General features: G+C 43.0%; 1 protein-coding gene across 5 annotated transcripts; it reads left to right on the forward strand.

Annotated features, from left to right (window-relative positions):
- Window positions 1-89: 89 nt before the first annotated feature.
- Window positions 90-21,163, forward strand: CTCF (CCCTC-binding factor; the record flags this gene model as incomplete). Of its 5 annotated transcripts, none has more annotated exons than XM_084257587.1 (10): window positions 90-878; window positions 1,613-1,783; window positions 4,727-4,860; window positions 8,273-8,393; window positions 9,090-9,239; window positions 13,313-13,473; window positions 14,004-14,186; window positions 14,715-14,850; window positions 19,069-19,233; window positions 20,979-21,163. In XM_084257587.1, exons 1-10 carry the CDS (start codon window positions 98-100, stop codon window positions 21,161-21,163), a joined length of 2,187 nt encoding a protein of 728 aa, XP_084113713.1. In that variant the 5' UTR covers window positions 90-97. The 5 variants fall into 5 exon arrangements, with proteins under 5 accessions (XP_084113713.1, XP_084113715.1, XP_084113714.1 ...); XM_084257589.1 differs by having other exon boundaries at window positions 20,985-21,163; XM_084257588.1 differs by having other exon boundaries at window positions 14,715-14,847.
- Between the last annotated feature and the right edge of the window lie 1,103 nt (window positions 21,164-22,266).

The following is a 22,266-nucleotide window of genomic DNA, read 5'->3' on the forward strand; positions in this document are numbered from 1 at the left end:
TCAATGGTCTTTTTTATTTTGAAGGGTATTGTGTATTTTTTCATATATACAAACTTTAAATAACAATCTGTGTTCTTCCTTGATAAAGGAAGGGGAAATGGAAGGAGAGGCGGTTGAAGCCATTGTGGAGGAATCCGAAACTTTCATTAAAGGGAAGGAGAGAAAGACTTACCAGAGACGTCGGGAAGGGGGCCAGGAAGAAGACGCTTGCCATCTACCCCAGAACCAGACTGATGGGGGTGAGGTGGTCCAGGATGTCAATAGCAGTGTGCAGATGGTAATGATGGAACAGCTGGATCCTACCCTTCTTCAGATGAAGACTGAAGTAATGGAGGGCACAGTTGCTCCAGAAGCAGAGGCTGCTGTGGACGATACCCAGATCATAACCTTGCAGGTGGTAAATATGGAGGAACAACCCATAAACATAGGAGAACTTCAACTTGTTCAAGTACCTGTTCCTGTGACTGTACCTGTTGCTACTACTTCAGTAGAAGAACTTCAGGGGGCTTATGAGAATGAAGTATCTAAAGAGGGCCTTGCAGAGAGCGAACCCATGATATGCCACACCTTACCTTTGCCTGAAGGATTTCAAGTGGTTAAAGTGGGCGCCAATGGAGAAGTGGAGACACTAGAGCAAGGGGAACTTCCACCTCAGGAAGATCCTACTTGGCAAAAAGACCCAGACTATCAGCCACCAGCCAAAAAAACAAAGAAAACCAAAAAGAGCAAACTGCGTTACACAGAAGAGGGCAAAGATGTAGATGTGTCTGTCTACGATTTTGAAGAAGAACAACAGGAGGGTCTGCTGTCAGAGGTTAATGCAGAGAAAGTGGTTGGTAACATGAAGCCTCCAAAACCAACAAAAATTAAAAAGAAAGGTAAAATGAGTTAATCCATTATTTTCTCAAAACCATTTTGAGAGAAAGCACATAATACAGTCCATTTGCAGGTCATTTTATATTATTACTATTTTTTTTTTTTTTAAGATCATGGTGTTACCAGTCTTTTTAACTAGTCAAAAGAAGATTTTCCAGATTGAGTACTTTTTTTGTCTTACATTGTCATTTGTTTTTGTACAATATTTGATTTCACCCCTTGTGTAGTCCCCATAAATCTCCCACCACCACATCACCTGTGACTGTCACCATAGTCCATTGTGCTCTTCCCCTTCTCTCTCCCCCTTCACCTCCCTGCTGTGTGCTTCAGATCTACAGTTTGCCTGCAAGCTTTGTCTTTCTCTTTTCAATTTTTGACCCTTAGTGTGGTTTCTCTATATTCCTCCTGTAAATGAAACCATTTGATATTTTCCTTTTTCCTTCTGACTTATTTCGCTGAGCATAATCCCTTCTAGTTCCTTCCTTGTTGCTGCAAACAGCATATGTTTATCCTTTTTGATTTCTAGATAGTAAGATAGTACTGAAGAGACGGGAGTAAAAAAAAAAAAAAGAGAGAGACGGGAGTAAATCAATTAGTGGCATGAGATACTCATGACTTAATATTACTTAGGGTTAGTTATAAAATACTAATGAAATATATTTGTAGAAATTTAAGATTAGGATTAATTTTAACCTCTGGAAACCTTGCTGCATCAAGTGTTTTATTTTGCATATAGGTGTAAAGAAGACATTCCAGTGTGAACTTTGCAGTTATACGTGTCCACGGCGTTCAAATTTGGATCGTCACATGAAAAGTCACACTGATGAGAGACCACACAAGTGCCATCTCTGTGGCAGGGCATTCAGAACAGTCACCCTCCTGAGGAATCACCTTAATACACACACAGGTACTAGATAAGAATGTTTGGGGCTATAGCATAGCAAAGGATAAAATTTGGGTTTTTTTTTTTTTTTTTAAGATTTATTTATTTATTATACAAGCACTGGGTACAGTCAGAAGCGCGGGAGGGTGAGAGAATTCACCAGAGCCAGAGCGGGGAGCAGAGCAGGCAGAAGGACCGAAGTACACTGCTGAGGGGAGCAGCGGGCGGCAGGAGAGGTCTGCGGGCCATGTGGGACCCTCCTCCGGTGGCCGGGGAGCAGCTGGGGATCGAACCGGCGTTGCAGAGGCTGCGGGCAGCTTTGCAACCCAGCGCTCAACCACTGAGCCACCGGGGAGGCCCTAAAATTTGGGTTTTAAGTATCATCCAGACAGGTTCTGGTGGAAAACTATAGAAGGAAATTTTTTTGTGTTCTCTTAGGTATGCTTTTTGTATTCTTGATTTTATTCTAAGCAGGGGACTTAGTTACAGGCAAATGTCAGGAACATTAAGAATTTAAATCATATGAAGATTATGATCCAAAAAAGATTATCTCTGGTAGTTAACCTAGAATATTACCTGGAAGACATCATATTTATGAGGCTAAGGTTTTAACAGCAATGACAAAAAAATGACTCCATCAAGTTACAGACAACAATTGCTATGAAGAAATAGAAGTGAAATCTTAACTGTGTAAAAATAGTTTCTGGTTGTTTTACCAGGAGAGACGATTTCAGAATGCAAAGCTGAAGCAAATTCTAGCAAATCAAACATTTATTTGTGCTTTGTTTGTATTTTAGTGTTTTAAATATGGGCTTCTCTGTGGCCGTGGTCAGGCCTGAGCGAGTCAGTACGGTGGAATGACAACAGTCCTAGAGCTCTCTTAGACTCTTTTCTGGGCTCTTTGCACTTTAATTGTTGGCACTTGGCTTGTAAGTGCTGATGGAAATTTCTCTTACAGGTTCCTCAGGCAGCATAGCTTTCTCTCCTGATTCTCCACCTTATCTTATAAGATGACTGCTGTTTTTCATTGATGTGCTGATTATCTGATGAGCATAGTCCAGTGGGGGTTGCCTATGAGCAGCATGCTATGCACTAGTTATTATATTCTTTACTAATGTGACTTAGACCATTTTATCCTTTCTTTAGTTCTACTCAAACACTTGGTAATGTGTTTTATTTGCTAGCTTAAAGATACTATGAAAGGGGCACACTACTGGATAAAAACAGTTGTCCCCCCATTATTGCATCTCCCAAGATGGGAGTGCCTTGATGTGGGCGCTGTGTGTCATAATCCTCGGTTTTGAAAATGAGAATTTCAGTCTCTCTTTGCCCAGGACTGGTTTTGTACTACTAATTCATACTAATCAAACTCTCAAGGGTCAAATGCATATCAGAAAATCAATTTTCTGATTTTCCTGATGAAAAAAACTTTTCACTTTCTAGATGCAGTTGTATTTCTTTGTAAGGAACACCTCACCTATGTCAAGAGACCTTGAGCAGCGGGGTATAGACGATCACTGTGGTACCGTCTAACGAAAATCCCCATCCCAGAGCAGTGTTCTCTCCTTTCCTAATTGCCGTTGTTTCTCCTAGAGGCAGGGCTCTTTCTCATCCCTGGTAGTATTAGGTAAACATTGGAAATTCTTGTTTTTCAGCTTACCTTTTCTCAATGGAAATGGATACTGCTTTCCTTCTCTTGTCAATTGTTTCGCTTACCTCTCTGCACCACTAAACTATCCATTTTTCACAGACAAGAACTCTATCCTTCACTATGTCCTCAGTGATACTAAAGGGGCAAATTGAGCAAATGAATATTCCTCCCAATTACTTAGCTACTATTATACTTCCCTCTCCAGGGTTTTCCCTGTCTCTCAAAGAATCACTTGTGCAGATGACTGGTTCCATCTATTACAGTATGACTCTTCCTAATGTTTTTCTCACAGGCAGCCTTCCTTTGGTTTTGGTATTCGAGATTACCTTGCTGGGACCTCCTTATCTTCAGCCCACAATTACTGATGGTCCTTAGTCCCATAATAGTCTGTGGAACAGCACTATCTCCTGCTCTCAACTTTATCTCATTATTATTTTCATTATTTGGCGTAGTATTTCTAATGCAGCTTTCATTGTAGAAAGTGAACAGAGAAGATCCACTTATCAGTTCTATAGACATGAATGTTTCAGTGATCTGTTATCCGATGATAAAGAACAACACTGGTTTGTCAAGTTTTTTATGTAGAAAACAAGCTTTTTTTTTTTTTTTTAAACATAAGAAAAATGTGTTGGAATATGGGCAGTTGAGTACTATTACTACCTGTACTTGGTAAAACTTTAAGGTGTAAAAGAGGTTATATAAGGGTTAAAACTGGTATTTTATTGACTTTAAATCCATAGTGACTAGAATATTCACAAAGTAGGGATAAAAAATTTTTGGTATTCAAAGGCAAGCAGGGGGCCTCCCCGGTGGTGCAGCGGTTGAGCGCTGGGTTGCGAAGCTGCCCGCAGCCTCTGCAGCGCCGGTTCGATCCCCGGCTGCTCCCCGGCCACCGGAGGAGGGTCCCACATGGCGCGCAGACCTCTCCTGCCGCCCGCTGCTCCCCTCAGCAGTGTACTTCAGTCCTTCCGCCTGCTCTGCTCCCCGCTCTGGCTCTGGTGAATTCTCTCACCCTCCCGCGCTTCTGACTGTACCCAGTGCATGTATAAACAAACAAACAAACAAACAAACAAACAAATAAATAAATAAAAATACAAGCAAAAAAAAAAAAAACAAAGGCAAGCAGGCTAAAATGGGTAATTTGGAGAAACTGAATGTTGGGTATGTGTTTTTATGTTCTGGGGCTAGTGTTAAAAAGTTGGTGAGATAACCAGGATCCAGCCTTGTCACCTCATACAGCAGGTCCATGTCCACATTGGCTACAAATTTAACTGTACCCTTGATCTTGTCTTCCCGTCACACCCTGTTTTCTCTAGGTACTCGTCCTCACAAGTGCCCAGACTGCGACATGGCCTTTGTGACTAGTGGAGAGTTGGTGCGGCATCGTCGTTATAAACACACCCATGAGAAGCCATTTAAGTGTTCCATGTGCGATTATGCCAGCGTAGAAGTGAGTATTCAGCTGCTGTTGGCGCATCTCTTAATACCATGATTCCATTATGAGGGTATAGACTACTCAAGCTGACAAGACAAGAGAAAAAAATCTTAATTACTAATATTCCCTCTCCTTCCTGCAAAAAAAAAAAAGAAAAAGAAAACCTGTAGTGACTGTGAAAGATTTACCTATTTAAAAAAAAAAGAAAGGCGCCATTTCCACATTTTCTTATAGGCCAATTCCGTCGACCTTTGAAGCAAATAACTTCTTGAAAGATGGGGCCTCCCTGGTGTCGCCAAGGGGTTAAGTCTCAGCACTGTGAAGCTATCAGCAGCCACTGCATCATGAGTTTGATCCCTGGCCAGGGAACTGACCCATATGTCACAGTAGACCTCTCCTGACTCGCCCACTGCTCCCCACTCTGTCTCTGGTAAATCCTCTCACCACCGCCACCACCACCACCACCACCACCACCACCACCCCACACACAGACACACCTCTGGTCAAGCTCTGTGTGCATAAATAAATCTTTAAAAAATTTCTTGAGAGACACCTTTAAATAGAGAATTTATCACCTTTGTTATTTGAGGTGACCATATTACCAAAACCGGGTAAGGATACTACCAAAAAAAAAACTCTTTTTCTCATAGACAAGCAAAAATTCTCAATAAAATTAATAAGAAACCCAATTTCGTGGTAAGTACTAAACAGGGTATACCTGAAATGCAAGGATAGTTGGCCATTAGGAAATTGTTGACATGTATTGCATTGAGCATATGGTCACTTTTTTTTTTTTAAAGATTTATTTATTTATGCATACAAGAACTGAGATACAGGCCACAGGTCTGGGGGGGTGAGAGGATTCACAGAGACAGATTGGGGAACAGAGGAGGCAGACTGACTGAAATACTCTGCTGAGGGGAGCAGTAGGCAAGACAGGAGAAGCCTGCTGTGCCATGTGGGTAGCTCCCTGGCCAGCGGGGGATCGAACTCATGATACAGAGGCTGCGGATAGTTTCACAGTGCTGTGCTTATTTAACCCCTTGTGCCACCAGGGAGACCCGAGCATAGGATCATTTCTATAGACAACTGGGGAAAATCTAAAATTCAGTACTCATTACTGTTTTAAAAACCCTAGCAAGTTGAGTAGCAGGAAATGTCTTCTACTTCTAAGGAGTATATTGCTGGAAACATAGAAAACTAATCCTGGTTAACAATGAAACATTGGATGTAGTCCCATTAAAATTCAGAATAAAGGGCCTCCCTGTTGGCGCAAGGGGTTAAGATACAACCTATGAAGCTATGTGCAGCAGCTGCAGCACAAATTCAATCCCTGGCCAGGGAGCAACCCACATGGCACAGAGACCTCTCCTGTCTGCCTGCTGCTCCCCTCAGCAGTGTATTTCAGTCAATCTTCCTGTTCTGTTCCCCACTCTGTCTCTCTCTGGTGAGTCCTCTCACCTCCCCTCCACACACCTTTGGCCTGTACCCCAGTTCTTGTATGCATAAATAAATAAGTCTTTTTTTAAAAAAATTCAGAATAAGGTAAGATATCCATTCTTTTTTTTTTTTTAAATATTGATTTATTTATGCATACAAGAGCTGGGTTACAGGCCAGAGGGGCCAGGGGTGGTAATGAGAGGATTCACCAGAGACAAAGTGGGGAACAGAACAGGCAGATTGACAGAAGTACACTGCTGAGGGGAGCAGCGGGCGAGTCAGGAGAGGCCTGCCGCGCCATGTGGGTTGCTCCCTGGACAGCCAGGGATCGAACTCGCGCTGCAGAGACTGTGGATAGCCTCATAGGTTGCATCTCAATCCCTTGTGCCACCAGGGAGGCCCAAGATATCCATTCTTATTGTTACTATTTCAGCATTATGCTGGAAATCCTAACTAATAGATTAAAACAAATGAATTGCATGCGGAAAAACAAAACTCACTTGTTACAGACATACGTGTTTACTTATTTAAAAAACTCAATAGTATAAACATAACATTAGAGTAGTAAGAATTAAATTGGGTCGCCAGGTACGATATGTATGCACAAATCAGTAATTTTATCTTGTGTAAAAAGTACTAGAAAGGAGGTTCATGTTCTAACAGCAATAAAATTTCTTCAAGGATAAACTAAAAAAGCAAAAAACATCTAATACCTGTGTAAAAAAAAAACTTCACAAACTGCCAAAGGACATAAATAGACAGGCATCATAAGCTGTTACTGAATTTCAACTAGAAGAGTAAAGATGCATGACTAACAGAAATTGAGAAGATGGAGGGACTTGTGTTACTAGGTGTTATATAACTAAATAGTAAATGAAGACATTGTGGTATTGGAGCAGGAATTAACAAACAACTCTTTGGAACAGTAGATACTAGAGCCTAGAAGGATTTAATATGTAATAAGTAGGCGATTCTTGGAAAAAGACTTCGGTAATTTTCATTTCAGTAATGCTGTTGGGATCATTGTTTAACCACTTTCACTGTGTGAATATTTGCCATGTAGCACTTTCGAGTGCAGGGTTTTTTGGTTGTTTTTGTTAAACTTGGAGCACTAAAACTTTTAAGGCAGACATTAGTGAGTGTTCAGAGCACTTCTTTGCATCAAGTTTGAAAATAACTTTCCTGCTGGAAAGGTACCCAGCAGGAGATGAAAAGCATAGTCAGTAGTGAGGAAGGAAAAGAAACCTGACCTGTCTAGGAAGTGCTAATATAGTAAGAGAGGGTGAACAATTATTAATAATTGATGAGGCTTGATTCATCTATACCCCTATCCAATTACCCTTTTTCTTGGGTTATGATATGGATTTAAAAAACAGAGGTTATACTATAAGAAAGTGAAAATCAAAATCAACAAAAAGCTATGAACCAGAGACACTTTTTGGGGGGTGGGGGGCGGGAGGGGAGGGATTGGAGTCAGAATGGGGGGGTTGCAATTGTATGGGGAATATAAAAATAAAATTTATTATAAAAAAAAAAAAAACAGGTTATAGCACCTCCCTGGTGGCACAAGGAGTTAAGGCTCAGCACTATGAAGCTATGTGAAGCCACTGCAGCAAGTTCAATCCCTGGCCAGGGAGCTACCCACATGGTGCAGCAGACCTCTCCTTTTGCACCAACTGCTCCCCTCAGCAGTGTATTTCAGTCAGTCTGCTCTTCTGTTCCCCACTCTGTCTCTGGTGAATCCTCTTCACACACCCCAGCCCCCGTCTCTGGCCTGCACTGTAGCTTTTGTATGCATAAATAAATAAATTTTTTGTTAAAAAAACAAAAGGTTATAATGGAGAGGAAGAAACACTATTTCCTAGACATTTTTTTGTATTCTAAAGTTCAGTGCCCAAAAGCTAAACCTTTGTAACTAACACACAGTGCTTACATCACAGTCTACAGTAACAGCAGTGTGAGAGGTTTGCTTGTTTTCACATTTCAGGTCAGCAAATTAAAACGTCATATTCGCTCTCACACTGGAGAGCGACCGTTCCAGTGCAGCTTGTGCAGTTATGCCAGCAGGGACACATACAAGCTGAAAAGGCACATGAGAACCCATTCAGGTAGGACTTCTCCCCTCTTTGTATCAATAAGCTGCCTTTCAGTGGATCCCATGAGACCATCTCAGCCACTACACGTCCCCATTGCTTCCCTGAATGGAAGCTGGTATGAAATGAGGCTACAGTGGACAGACGCTTCTCTGACACACCTTCTGATTTCATTGTTCTGAATATACATTGGAGAATGGATTGTGTTTTGTTGTTCATCTTGAGTCTTTCTACAATTTGGAAGTGATACTTGGATCGCTGTAGTAATTGTGTCTTCTGTAGTAATTAAAAATGAAATTAAAATCTAGGGTTTTTACTATTAGATGAAGTCTGGGTAGATTACTTAACCCATCTCTTTGGGTTTTCCTAAGTACACCTTTTCCTGGGAAAAAAAAAAGAAAGAAAAGGAATGTCCTTCTGTCATCCATTTACTCTTCCCCCAAAGGTGAGCATTGCTGTGTGAATTGCTCTCTGTCTAGTCGGAAGGTCTGTGGGAGGACTTGGCAGAGCAGAAGTGGCGGTGACAATTTAGGGCTCGTTTTGCCATTTCTTAAAGGAGACTTGAACTAGATAATGGGTCTGTGCCTTTGCTTTTCCTAAGTAAGACCTGGAGCTTCTCTGACAATGTATCTGCCAGCCTGAATCACCCTCCAGTTAATGAAAGTATTTATTCTTGTCCTCTAATTTGTTGATTCTGTATTTTCTTTTAAGGGGAAAAACCATATGAATGTTATATTTGTCATGCTCGGTTTACCCAAAGTGGCACCATGAAGATGCACATTTTACAGAAGCACACAGAAAATGTGGCCAAATTTCACTGTCCCCACTGTGACACTGTCATTGCCCGAAAAAGTGATTTGGGTAAGTAAATTAATTCGTGGCATACGAAAATATATATATATTTAAAGATTTATTTATTTATGCATTTATTTATTCATGCAACTCTGGGTGTAAGCCAGAGTTGCAGGGGGTGAGAGGATTCACCAGAGAGAGTGGGGAGCAGAACAGGCAGATCTACTGAAATACACTGCTGAGGGGAGCAGTGGACGAGGCAGGAGAGGGCTGCTGCGCCATGTGGGTTGCTCCCTGGCTGCCTGGCTGAGGATCAAACTCGTGCAGCAGTGGCTGGCAGTAGCTTGATAGTGCTGTCTTTGGCCCCTGCGCCACAGGGAAGGCCCTGATAGTATATTCTAAAGGATTTGTTAACATAAGATCATAAATAATTTCCTTCTCTGACTCCTTACAACGTTTATGTATGTGAGTGACCTGCCACTAAATAAAAGCTACTCTTCAGCTGTTTTGTTCTGTTTTATCTTTCTCTTACTGTTGTTAGGCCACGAGATTCTTTCCTGAATTTAGCTCATGTGTAAGTTAACAGGAACATAATGAAAGGAAACAGAGTATACTTTTGATAACTAGTAGCCTTCATTGGTAACGTGTAAGTCCCCAGATAAGGAAGTGACATAGTATGATTCAAATTAAGGGCCTCCCAGGTGGCGCAGCGGTTGAGCGCTGGGTTGAGAAGCTGCCCACAGCCTCTGCAGCGCTGGTTCGATCCCTGGCTGCTCCCCGGCCACCGGAGGAGGGTCCCACATGGCCCGCAGACCTCTCCTGCTGCCCGCTGCTCCCCTCAGCAGTGTACTTCGTCAGTTTGCCTGCTCTACTCTCCGCTCTGACTCTGGTGAATTCTCTCACCCTCCCGCGCTTCTGACTGTACCCAATGCTTGTATAAAATAAAAATAAATAAATCTTAAAAAAAAAACAAAAAACAAATTAAGGTCAGTTTCTTCAGAACTTTTAGACTTTAGGTAGTTGGGCAGTTTTATTGGTTTAATAAGAACTATGTTTCTGTACATAATTAAGCTAGAGTTTATTATTCAGATGATTCAGGATGACCCATCCTTAAAGATAAGGTCACTTGAATTTCATACTTTGTTTTTCTTACTTAAAAAAAGTAAAAAATACTGCCCCAGTCTCCTCTTTCCAAAATGCATTACTCCCTGAATATCATTCTTATAGTTTTACAGTTAGATTAGTTGTTCTACTCAATAAGTTGTTTTTCTTTTACTTTTTTTTCTCACTTGATCTTCACAATAACATTAAGTTATCAAGATACAGGTATAGGCTTTGAATCTGAGGCTCAGGTATCTTTTTTTTTTTTTTTTAAAGATTTGTTTATTTCTGCATACAAGAACTAGGATGTAAGCCAGAGATGCAGGGGTGTGAGAGAGGATTCACCAGAGACAGAGTGGGGAGCAGAACAGGCGGATACTGAAATACACTGCTGAGGGGAGCAGCAGACGAGACAGGAGAGGTCTGCTGTGCCATGTGGGTCAACTCCCTGGCCGGGGATCGAACTGGTGCTACATAGGCTGTGGAGTGCTTCATAGTGCGGTGCTTAATTAACCCCTTGCACCACCAGGGAGGCCCAGTAATACCTACCTTACTGGATTACTATCATGAGTATTTAAAAAGAACATATGAAAGGAAGTCTTTTTTTTTATTATTATTATTTTTTTTTTTTTGGTGGGACCCTCGCTGGTGGCTGGGGCTCGAACTGGCCCTGCAGAGACTATGGGCAGCTTCACAACCCAGCGCTCAACCGCTGCGCCACCAGGGGAGACCCTGAAAGGAAGTCTTTATATTGCATTTGTGTCTGTTTTAGAGGATCAGAGGGCGAATTTGAGACCTAAAAATTAATTGAAGTAATATGTATATATAAAAGGCCTTCATTTAATAATGTGTAAGGAGTACAGAGTGAGAGCCACCCCTTTCTGTGCTTCATTTCTGTTCCCCAGAAATGGCTCTCTTTTGTTTGATGAGATATAGCCTTGATTGAAACAGGTTGTTAGCACCGTTTGCTCCTGGGCAGTCCAGTTATTTGTTCTAGTTGTGTGTACTCCCATTTTTCTCAGTACATTTGTTCATTCATTCATTCATCCCATAAATGTTTGCTACCTTGAGAGTACAAGCTTTGATAGAGAGTTGGATAAATCGCTTTTCCATTCTATAAATTTCTAATCTTTCTCCTCTTTTTTCTCTGCCTCCCTGGTCTGTGCCTCCCTGTCCCTAATATGTGGCCTCTACATACTTAAAAAAAATAAGAGTAATAAATTGGAAGTTTGAATTTCCTATTGTCAGACCTTCCTCCAATCTGCCTTCAGCTTTTCTTTCCCATCTTCTAAAGAGTTGGTGTCATTCATGGAGTGGTCTGTTACAGTGCCGTAGCCCTGACCCCACTTTCCTGTAGGCAATTTTACACTGTCTGCTGTGACCTTTTTACCTTCTTCTTCTTACTCCTACTGTCCTGCCTGGCGAGTCCTTGTGAAGTTATATTTTCACAGTTTTCCCTTCCTCGGCTCCTCGCCCAACACAATCCCCCCCACACACATACACACACACACACACACACACACACACACACGCACGCACGCACACACGCACGCACTGGCTTATACTTTGTCACTGTAAAGTGAGCCTTGCTAAAGGTCATCCATGATGCTACATGATGAAGGCAGGGAACGTTCTCCTCGCCATCTAACTTGATCTCTTTACATCCTATTAGTGGACTGTGCTCTCCTCCCTAAAACACTTTCTCCCATAGCACATCATCCTGATGTTTTTATTTTTCTGAGTGTTTCTATTCAATCTTAACTTAACCCTCTTCCGCTCATGTGCCCTCTAATTTTTTTTTTAATTTTTTTTTATTTTTTATTTTTTTTTTATAGAGGCATGCTTTATTTGTTTGCTGGTTTGTTTGTTTGTTTTGTTTATACATGCACTGGGTACAGTCAGAAGCGCAGGAGGGTGAGAGAATTCACCAGAGCCAGAGCGGGGAGCAGAGCAGACAGAAGGACCGAAGTACACTGCTGAGGGGAGCAGCGGGCGGCAGGAGAGGTCTGCGCACCATGTGGGACCCTCCTCCAGTGGCCTGGGAGCAGCCGGGGATCGAACCGGCGCCGGAGAGGCCGCGGGCAGCTTCGCAACCCAGCGCTCAACCACTGCGCCACCGGGGAGGCCCTGTGCCCTCTAATTTTTGCCTTAGTGATTTCATCAGTTCCATGGTCTCACTCAGATCTTACCAACTACAGTTCTTACTTCAGCTCTTTCCTTAGAGTGAGTTAGGCTTGTATAACTAGCCGTCTGTCTTTCACCAGCCCTTTCCCAACTTTGGTATCGATGGCATTTCAAATTCACCATATCAAACATTTTATATCTCGTTGCCTCATCCTCAAAACCACACACACCCCACACACAGAGCTTGGTCTTCTGCTCCCTTCCTTGATTCTTCGTCTTAGTAAATGGTCCCACTGATGACTCAGTTTTCCAAGCCAAAACACTGGCAATTGACCGTGACCCTTGCTCTTGCTCAGCCTATTCAGGCATGAAGTCCGATTGACTCAGCTTCCTCGATCTCTCCTCAGTTCTTTTTCCTTCTGTATTCTTTGCCATCACCCTTGTCCACACTACCATCTTTTCACAACTACCCTGTTTCAACATCTAAACTGATCGTCTCAAATTTGTTGTTATCCTTTTTTTTCCCCCAAAGATTTATGCATGCAAGAACTGGGGTGTAGGCCAGAGGTGTGGGGGGTGAGAGGATTCACAAAAGACAGAGTGGGAAGCAAAGCAAGCAGATCTAGTTTAAATGCACTGCTGAGGGGAGCAGCAGGCCAGACAGGAGAGATCTGCTACGTCATGTGTGGGTTAGCTCCTTGGCCGGGGATTGAGCCCAGTTGCAGCAGCTGCTGATAGCTTGATGGGTGCTGTCTTTAAACCCTGAGCCACCAAGGAGGCCTGTTACTATCCTTTTAATTCATTTTCTGCACAGCAGCCAGAGTAACGATTTTAAGAAACGAAAGAAATGTGTTATTAACTTGTTGAAATGCTTGATTGTTTTCACAGGTTAGACTGGCTTTGTATTTTTCTTTCAGGTGTCCACTTGCGGAAGCAGCATTCCTATATTGAGCAAGGCAAGAAATGCCGATACTGCGATGCTGTGTTTCACGAGCGCTATGCCCTCATCCAGCATCAGAAGTCACACAAGAATGAGAAGCGCTTTAAGTGTGACCAGTGTGATTATGCTTGCAGACAGGTAGAGAACTTCATAATTAGAAAGCAGTTGATGCCCCGTTGGTATCGGGTTTTATCAGAGGGTTTTTATATACTTTCTGCAGTTGCTCCTTTTAAGGAGAGTATTTTTAAATTGTGATTTATGGAAAATGTTACAGATCAGAGGTCCTGCCCCTTGATGTATCATCTCAGTCTCCAACGACTGATGTTTTATTCAGTCACAGCTTATCCCCTCAGGGAGACTACTTGTTACTTTCTCAGAACTGTGGGAAATAAATCCAGACTTGAAAGAAGGGAAGACTCTGGTTCTGGAACCTGATATTTGAAGTTACCTAGCATAGTGGTCCAGCAAAAGTGAACATCTCTGTGCCAGGATTTATGGAAGCAATTTTGCACCCCAGTAAAGATAACTTTATGATCTTGACAAGAGGTATTGAGCCTTGACCCTGGAAAAGAAAGACCTGTCAACCACGTGCATGATGGCGGTCGTGGCCTGGGAAGCAGTCTCCTGACAGGGTCTGAGGTCTCTCCCCCACCCCCGCTCTGTTTCAGGAGAGGCACATGATCATGCACAAGCGAACCCACACCGGGGAGAAGCCTTATGCCTGCAGCCATTGCGACAAGACCTTCCGCCAGAAACAGCTCCTCGACATGCACTTCAAACGCTATCATGACCCCAACTTTGTCCCTGCAGCCTTCGTCTGTTCTAAGTGTGGGAAAACATTTACACGCCGGGTAAGAGTCAGAACTTTACTTTTCTACTATGGTTCATAATATTGTTTTCGATCTTTCTGGATATTGCTCTTACCCACTGAGGTTATAAATATAGAGACACTCTGTCCTTTGTTAATGGTTGGTCATCACCCCTGGAGGTGTTCTACCTATCTGTGAACCCTTCCCCTGATGGCAAACTCAGTATCTTTAAATAGATCTGTCCTGGCTGTTTCCTTGTCTCCTCAGGATAAGGGGCTGTTTGACTCTCCCTTGCTCCTTTTGTCTGCAGGCTGAGCACAGAGGACCTAGGCTCATCTTCTGAGGGACTGTCTTCTCTCCTCTCCTCCCTCCTGTCTTTCTTTTCTCCCCTGCAGATTGAGACCCTGTCCTCTGAATGGGGAGAACATGTTCATGATGTACTTAACAGATACTAGAACATTCAAATTTAATATGGATACCCCAAGTTTTATTTTATTAAACTAAAATAGAACTTCTAATTCTCATCTTAATTTTTTTAGTAATGTGAAAAGATTTTATTCCTTTTATTAGAACACCATGGCAAGACATGCTGACAATTGTGCTGGTCCAGATGGTGTTGAAGGGGAAAATGGTGGAGAAACGAAGAAGAGTAAACGTGGAAGAAAAAGAAAGATGCGCTCTAAAAAAGAGGACTCCTCTGACAGTGGTAAGTTAAGTGACTTGTTCTTGATTTAGTTACCTGGCGGATTTCAGCTCCCAGTCCCCAGTACATAAGGAGAACCAACCACTCTTTCTTCCTTTAACCCTCTGATCTTCCCAATGGGTTGTGCGTGTGTGTGTGCTTAAACACACACACTCACGCACGCACAATACACATAACTGCAGTTAATTTTCTTTTTCTTTATAGCATTTAATTGCTTGATAATATCGTATGTTATGTTCAGTTAAAACCAAAAGAAAAGTACTATGTTTACTCAGACTAGTGATATTCTAAGGCCAGCAGTTTCTTTTCTATGTTCGTAACATTTACATTTAAGAAACTGGTCTAGGTTTGAGCAGTGAAGCTAATGGACATGAAGAAGGTTGCATAATCATCTTCACCAACCTCTGTTGATGGCCTGTGTCAGCCTAGCCTTGAGAGGTATTGATCAGATCTGTGAAGGTCAGCCTTTCTCTTCCTGCCTTTATCTCCTTTATTATCTAAAGCTTGGTTTATTTTCCTACCATTGATGCTTTTGGGTGGTTTGTGCCTTTCTAGTCATGACTCCCAGGCAGAGATTGGGAATGCCCAGAGGTGTTGGGCTCAGAAAGGGGGGATGAACGAGAGTCCTGCTAGTGTAGGAGTCACACTTGACTGTACAGACTCGTCCTGAAAGGCTCAGTTCTGTCCGTGGGTTCTCGGGTGCTGGCACCCCTCAAGTGGCCACTGTGTATGGAAAAGGATGTAGAAGGATTTTGGGTTTTGGTGAATGCACTTCCCTATGATCAGACAGATTATAGATGGTGCCTGATACATTTCTAAGAAGTTCTTGTTTTTCGTCTGTATTGCTTGTTAGTAGAAATTGTGGGGAGGAAATGAAAATTGAACATATTAGAAACTTCAGTCACTGTATTAGTTTTGTTTTAAAACTTGATCGTGAAAGTGCCACATTTTTAAAATTTAAACTGTGAAAAGTTTCCCTTATAGCAAAGTTATCACTTTTCTTTTCAGAACTTTAACTTTACCTAGATTTCAAAGTAAGCATAAGAGTAATTTTTGCTGCCTTTTTTAGTGGAAATTCTCGTTCAGTTATCTTCAGTTACTGGGTTTTAAGTGAGTATCTCCTTTGAAATGTCAGTTTGCCTAATTTTTTTTTTTTTTTAAGATTTATTTATTTATACAAGAACCCGGGTACAGGCCAGATGTGCAGAAGGATGAGAGGATCCACCAGAGACAGAGCCACCAGAACAGGCAGACTGACTGAAACACACTGCTGAGGGGAGCAGCGGGCGAGACAGGAGAGGTCTGCCCCACCATGTGGGTATCTCCGTGGCCGGTGGGGATCGAACTGGCACTTCAGAGGCTGTGGACAGCCTCACAACACTGTGTTCAACCGCTTGCGCCACCAGGGAAACCCAGTTTGCTTAATTTTTTTTTAACAGCACACAATCCTTGTGGGACCTTTTTGTTCGGCAAAGAAATTAGCAAATGGAGTGTTAGGAGTTGCCAAGATGTGTCAGAGGCTCTAAATACCACCAGATATCCACAGGTCTCTTGGACTTAAGCTTGAGGATCTCTGTAGTTGCTTATAGTTGTGGGGTTTGTAGCCACCACAGGCCATTATCCCACAACATTTCTTATGGTATTACCTGATGGTACTTCTGTGATTCCTCCCCCAGGAAGACCAGTTTTATTCCCTAATTGGACTTGATCATGATGCATGTGTCATCTGAAGATCTCATTAGTCTATTTCTACAGTTCCGCCCTTTTGCCTTCTGCACTGCTGGTTTATGGAGCAATTTAGTTCTGGGCATCCTATCTAGTGTCTTTTTACCTGGCCTTGTGAATGGCCTTTCCATCCCACTGCTGACAAAGGCCACACAGTCCTGTTTGTGCTGTCCAGAAGTTCTGCCTGTGGGCCAGCTGCAGGGTTGACCAGCAAAGTCTGCTACCACTTTCAAGGCTTTTTGCCAACATCTCTCCAAGCTAATAAGCCTTTGACCCTATAACTGTTTTTTGTGTGCTTTCCGCCCCCAATTCTAATGAATTTGTTCAGTTTTATAGGCATTGGGCCAACTTAGGCAGTAGGGGGCTTGAATAAGTTCAGCAGGGAAACATCTCGTTCTTGACACACTGCCATGTACCCGTATGTGTTCCCCACACTTTCACTTAGGATTTTAGTCACTTGACAAATAAGGCATTTTGTCCTGAAGATCAGGCATTTACCCACAGATTTCTAAATTTAAACATTCCGTTCCAGAGAAAGAATGTGCGTAACCTGTGCTTTTTGGAGCAGGGTGACAAGCAGGGCACACTTCATGCAGCAGCATGGGGCAGGGTAGCTGCTATTTGGCTCCTACAGTTGTGGGCAGCAGGACCACCCCAGACGGAGGTCAGAGGTTTGAATTCCACCTGCTGTGGTTTAGCTGTACCTTACAGATCACTTAGCTTCTCATTTTTCCCGTGAAATGAGGGTTACAATTCTTATAAAATGAAATAGTGAGGTATAAATGGGATAGTAGAGAACTTTAAAACTGTGATATACAGTGTAAATCACAGCTGTGCTTGTGTAGTGCAGTGTAAGTTACCGGGCATGATTTCATACATGATCTTGATCCTCAAGTCGCTAGTAGTGGTTTGGGCGTGCAGAAGAGACTGCACAAGGAGACTGGGCCAGTGTGTGGTCATAGTCCACCATCATGCATCTAGTAAGAGACTTGGGACTCAAAGCGGTGATCTTTCTACAGTAGTTCCCTCTCGTGTGTGAATGTGGCATTAGAGAGAAGGCAAGGAAATTGAGAATGATCTATTGGGTTTTTTTTTGGGGGGGAGAGGGGTTTGCATAGCCTATTTGAAAGAATTACTGGAAGTTATACTTTAGAAATCCAGGCTCACTGTAAGCATATATGCTTAAATTTTCCTCCCACGCCAAAAATTAGCAAGGAAAGGCCTCCCTGGTGGTGCAAGGGGTTACGCACAGCACTATGAAGCTATCCGAAGCCTCTCCAGCATGAGTTCGATCCCTGGCCGGCCAGAGAGAAACCCACATGGTACAGCAGACCTCTCCTGTCTCGCCCGCTGCTCCCCTCAGCAATATACTTCGGTCATTCTGCCTGTTCTGCTCCCCACTTTGTCTCTGGTGAATCCTCTCACCCCCCCGCACCTCTGGCCTGCACCCAACTCTTGTATGCATAAATAAACAAATCTTTAAAAAAAAAATAGCAAGGAAAATTAGAAAATAAAATACCCTAGCTCTGTCCTAGAGGATGAATAGTGTACAGTATGTTTGGGGGTGAAGGGAAGAGAAGGTCACAGGTATTGCCTAGGTGTTTGTAAAGTTAAACAATTTAACAGTAGCCATCCCAACTTGTGTTGGAGTAAACTCTCTTAAACTACTGGGGGGTGGGGTGGAAAGGGATCTGTCATTGTAACCGCAGACGGGGAAAGTAACTATTATAAAAAGCTCAGGGTAGAAGGAAGATAGCACCATACATTATTTTTTAATGTGGACATTGAATTCTTATCAAGACTGATATTTAATTTTGATCATTTATCATGATGTGAATTTGAAATCTTTATATTAAGCTCTTTCCCTTGGGGCGGCGGGGAGGGGTGATCCATCAAGTCTGGCAAGGAATTAAGCCCAAACACTTGGCCTTAAGAAAACCCCTTAGTAGGAGTCCTAGAAAAGCTCTCACACCTTATTCTAGTAAGTAGAACCTCACAGTGCATTTGCTGTCTTGCCCCTTGACAGTCATACCTTCTGCTCACTCGGAGACTAGCAGGACCTCTTCTTCGGGATCCATCTTAGGCTTAATGTCCTGCTTTTTATCCTTGTACATTTGGTGGAGGGAACATTGATTTTCACCTTAAACACTACTTACGGGTTTGTTATTTATGTGGTTTTGTTATAAACTGCTGTAACGTGGAGTTGCCTCTAATAATTTGAAACTCAATATTCTGATGTCTAAACCAAAGAAAAATAACATCCAGTTCACATAAAATATGAGTAATAGTATTGAAGTTGATTTGCTTATTTGTTCCACCGTAATACCATTGTGTTGAAGCCGACAGCCTAAATTCCAGCAGAAGCATTTTTAAGATGGACTCTTACTAACTAAAACAAATACATAATTTCATAGAATATGTTAATATTTGTGTTTTTTTTTTTTCCCCCATAATGCTTCTCCTTGCCCTACCACCTGTTCTTCCTGATTTTATGAGAAGAAAATGCTGAGCCAGACCTGGATGACAATGAGGATGAGGAGGAGCCTGCAGTAGAAATTGAACCCGAGCCAGAGCCTCAGCCTGTGACCCCAGCCCCACCACCCGCCAAGAAGAGGAGAGGACGCCCCCCTGGCAGAACCAACCAACCCAAACAGACCCAGCGTAAGTTACTTGTCTCGGCTCAGTGGGCTGGCATCTTCTCCTGGCATATGGGAACAGGTCCTTGTTCTTTGGAGAGATGGCAGTGAAGCCTGGAGAACACATTACAGGCACACTTGAGCACCCTCTCAGGAAGCAGTATTTCAGTTTTTACTGGGGAACATCTGAAGAACTCCATGAAGGCCTGTTAGTGGTTCAGCAAGAAGTCCAGAGTAGAAGGGTGCTTATGTTCTGTGGGAGCTGTCAGCTGGAGAGGCTTGTACAGAACAACCCGAGTCACCGTCAGCTGGCAGAGTAGATACAGTGATGAATGTGAGCGAGCCCCTTTTGACAGATGGAGAGATGAAACAATTTCTGTGCTTAGATCGTCCCTCCTAAGAAATCCAGACCTGTGGATGTACTTGCTGGCGTCCTGACTTATGAAAGGACCCAGGAGACGTCCTCACCTTCTATCTCATACCACTGGCGACGAGGGCAGTGGTCCTGTGCTTTACACAGCCTGGTGACGGCAGGCTGGGGCGCGGGAGGGGTGCTCAGGTCTCCATTCTATGCATCTGTCCCTCTAGATTTCCTGAAAGCTGGTGATTTTGTTTTTTCTCCTCACAAAGGCAGGGTCTAATCTGTTTTTTGTGGTGGTGTTTTTTTTTTGTTTTTTTTTTAAGATTTATTTATTTATGCATATACAAGAGCTGGAGTACAGGCCAGAGATGCAGGGGTGTGAAAGGATTCACCAGAGACAGAGTGGGAAACAGAACAGGCAGACTGAGTGAAATACACTGCTGAGGGGAGCAGCGGGCAAGACAGGAGGGGTCTGCCTCGCCATGTGGGTAGCTCCCTGGCCGGCCAGGGATCAAACTCATGCTGCAGAGGCTGCGGATTGCTTCATAGTGCTGTGCTTAATCCCCTGTGTCACCAGGGAGGCCTTAATCTGTTTTTTTAAGGTGTCCCCCCAAGCCCCCATGTATAGGTATCCGTCACAGGGTTAGCCAACTGTAGATCCTGGGAACATTTTACCTACACACATTTGAATGAACAATGGTGGGGGGATCAAAACAGGTGTGGGGGGATCAAAAATGTCAGGTTCGGGCCTCCCTGGTGGCGCAGACGGTTGAGTGCAGCACTGTGACGCTGTCCGCAACCTCTGCAGTGCCGGTTTTATCCCCACTGGCCTCAGAGCAAACCACGTGGCGAGCAGACCTCTCCTGTCTCATCCGCTGCTCCCCTCAGAAGTGTATTTCACTCAGTCTGCCTGTTCTGTTCCCCGCTCTATCTCTGGTGAATCTTCTCACCCTCCCGCGCATCTGCTCTATACCCCGGTTCTTGTATAAATAAAAATAAATCTTTAAAAAAAAAAAACTCAGGTTCTTGATATAGGTGGGTCCCTCTAAAGTGGACCTATCTCACTCACTGTGCAGTGTTCTTAGTCATACACTGTCTACAGTTTTTCACCTATCTCGCCCTATAGTAAAGTCCAAATTCATGATGGAAAGCTCTTAATACATAATTTGAGGGGCATATGTAGACAGATGCCAGCATATTGTTCTTTGATAGTTACTAGTGTCTTGGAGCTTTACGTGTGGTCACATATCAAGTCATTATGTCTTTTTTTAATCGACTCTGTCTACATTACCAAGACTTCCCTGTACTGCCCATGTCTGCTTAGTGTCGCATCTGAAAGTGCCCTCGTGTGTACCCTCAGGGGCTTTAATGGAGCGTCTCTTTTGTTCGTGCTCTTTTTTTTTTGCCAGCAACAGCCATCATTCAGGTTGAAGACCAGAACACAGGTGCAATTGAGAACATTATCGTTGAAGTAAAAAAAGAGCCAGATGCAGAGCCCGTGGAGGGGGAGGAGGAGGAGACCCAGCCAGCTGCAACGGACGCCCCCAACGGAGACCTCACGCCTGAGATGATCCTCAGCATGATGGACCGGTGATGGCAGGGCCTCGCTCGCCACCGGGACTGCTCTGGGCTGTGTTTAAACGGCCCGAATCTTAATTTTTCTCTCTTCTTTCTTCTTTTGGCTTTGGGAAAAGCATCATTTTACACCATTTTACCAAACATACCGAGAACTAAAACTTCAAGGATGATGTTAGAAAATGTGATTTAACTAGAACTTGCTGTTTGATGTTAGCAAATCATGGAATGTTCTGAATCCCTGAGGGTTTACTCGGAAGTGCTGAGGACAGTGTTGACTCCTGACTGGTTTTCTTAGATGGAAACGGAGACATCGACCCTCTCTCTCGCTGTGGTAAACCACTCCAGAATGGCCACCGGGTTTCCCAGAGTTCTCTGGTCTTCTTCCCAGGAGAGTTTTTAATTGTAAATGCAGACTTGGGAAGGACTTAGACTTTTAAACTGGTTTTGGCTTTTGCTTTTCCCTGACTCCCTTTGCTTGGAGTCAGCTGCACACCAGTAGTATGGCATGCTACGATCGGTTTTTGTCCTGAAGGCTTTGCCTCTTTCTTGGCAGAGTTTCTGGTATGGTCAAGCTTGTAAATAACTTTTTTTACATTTTAATCTTTTCCATTAATTAAGAGGTTGAAAAGAAGTGCAGTGTAAGAAAACCCAGCATTTTAATTACTTGCAAATTAAGTTACCACGGACTCTGTAGTGTGTAAACGTTGACAAGGAATTGGATCACAATCATGTAGCAGAACAGCACCCAGACTGCTGCCCGCCACCGGTGACGGCCGCCCACGTGGAAGATGGTGATTTCCGCCCATGGAGCCAACATCTGAACCTTGTACAATTAACTTTCAGTTATGATTTCCCATCTACATTTTCTTTGCTCTGTTTGTAGCTGAATTTTGTGTTTTATAAATCCTCTATTAAAGAAGGGTGATTATGAGTGGGTCACAGCAGCCCTTAAAAGCTGGGCCGGCAAATTTCTCTAGGTTAGTAATTTAAACTTTGGATCTTCAAAAAATAATAATAATAATGTGAAACAAAACCAACTAAAAAGTGATTCTTGCACATGAACTGTCACATGTTTAAAATGTGTTTTTAGAGAGCCTCAGTCTTGCTGATTTCAAACAC

This window comes from Talpa europaea (assembly GCF_964194135.1).
Source record: "Talpa europaea genome assembly, chromosome: 16".
In the NCBI taxonomy this organism is placed as follows: Eukaryota; Metazoa; Chordata; class Mammalia; order Eulipotyphla; family Talpidae; genus Talpa; species Talpa europaea.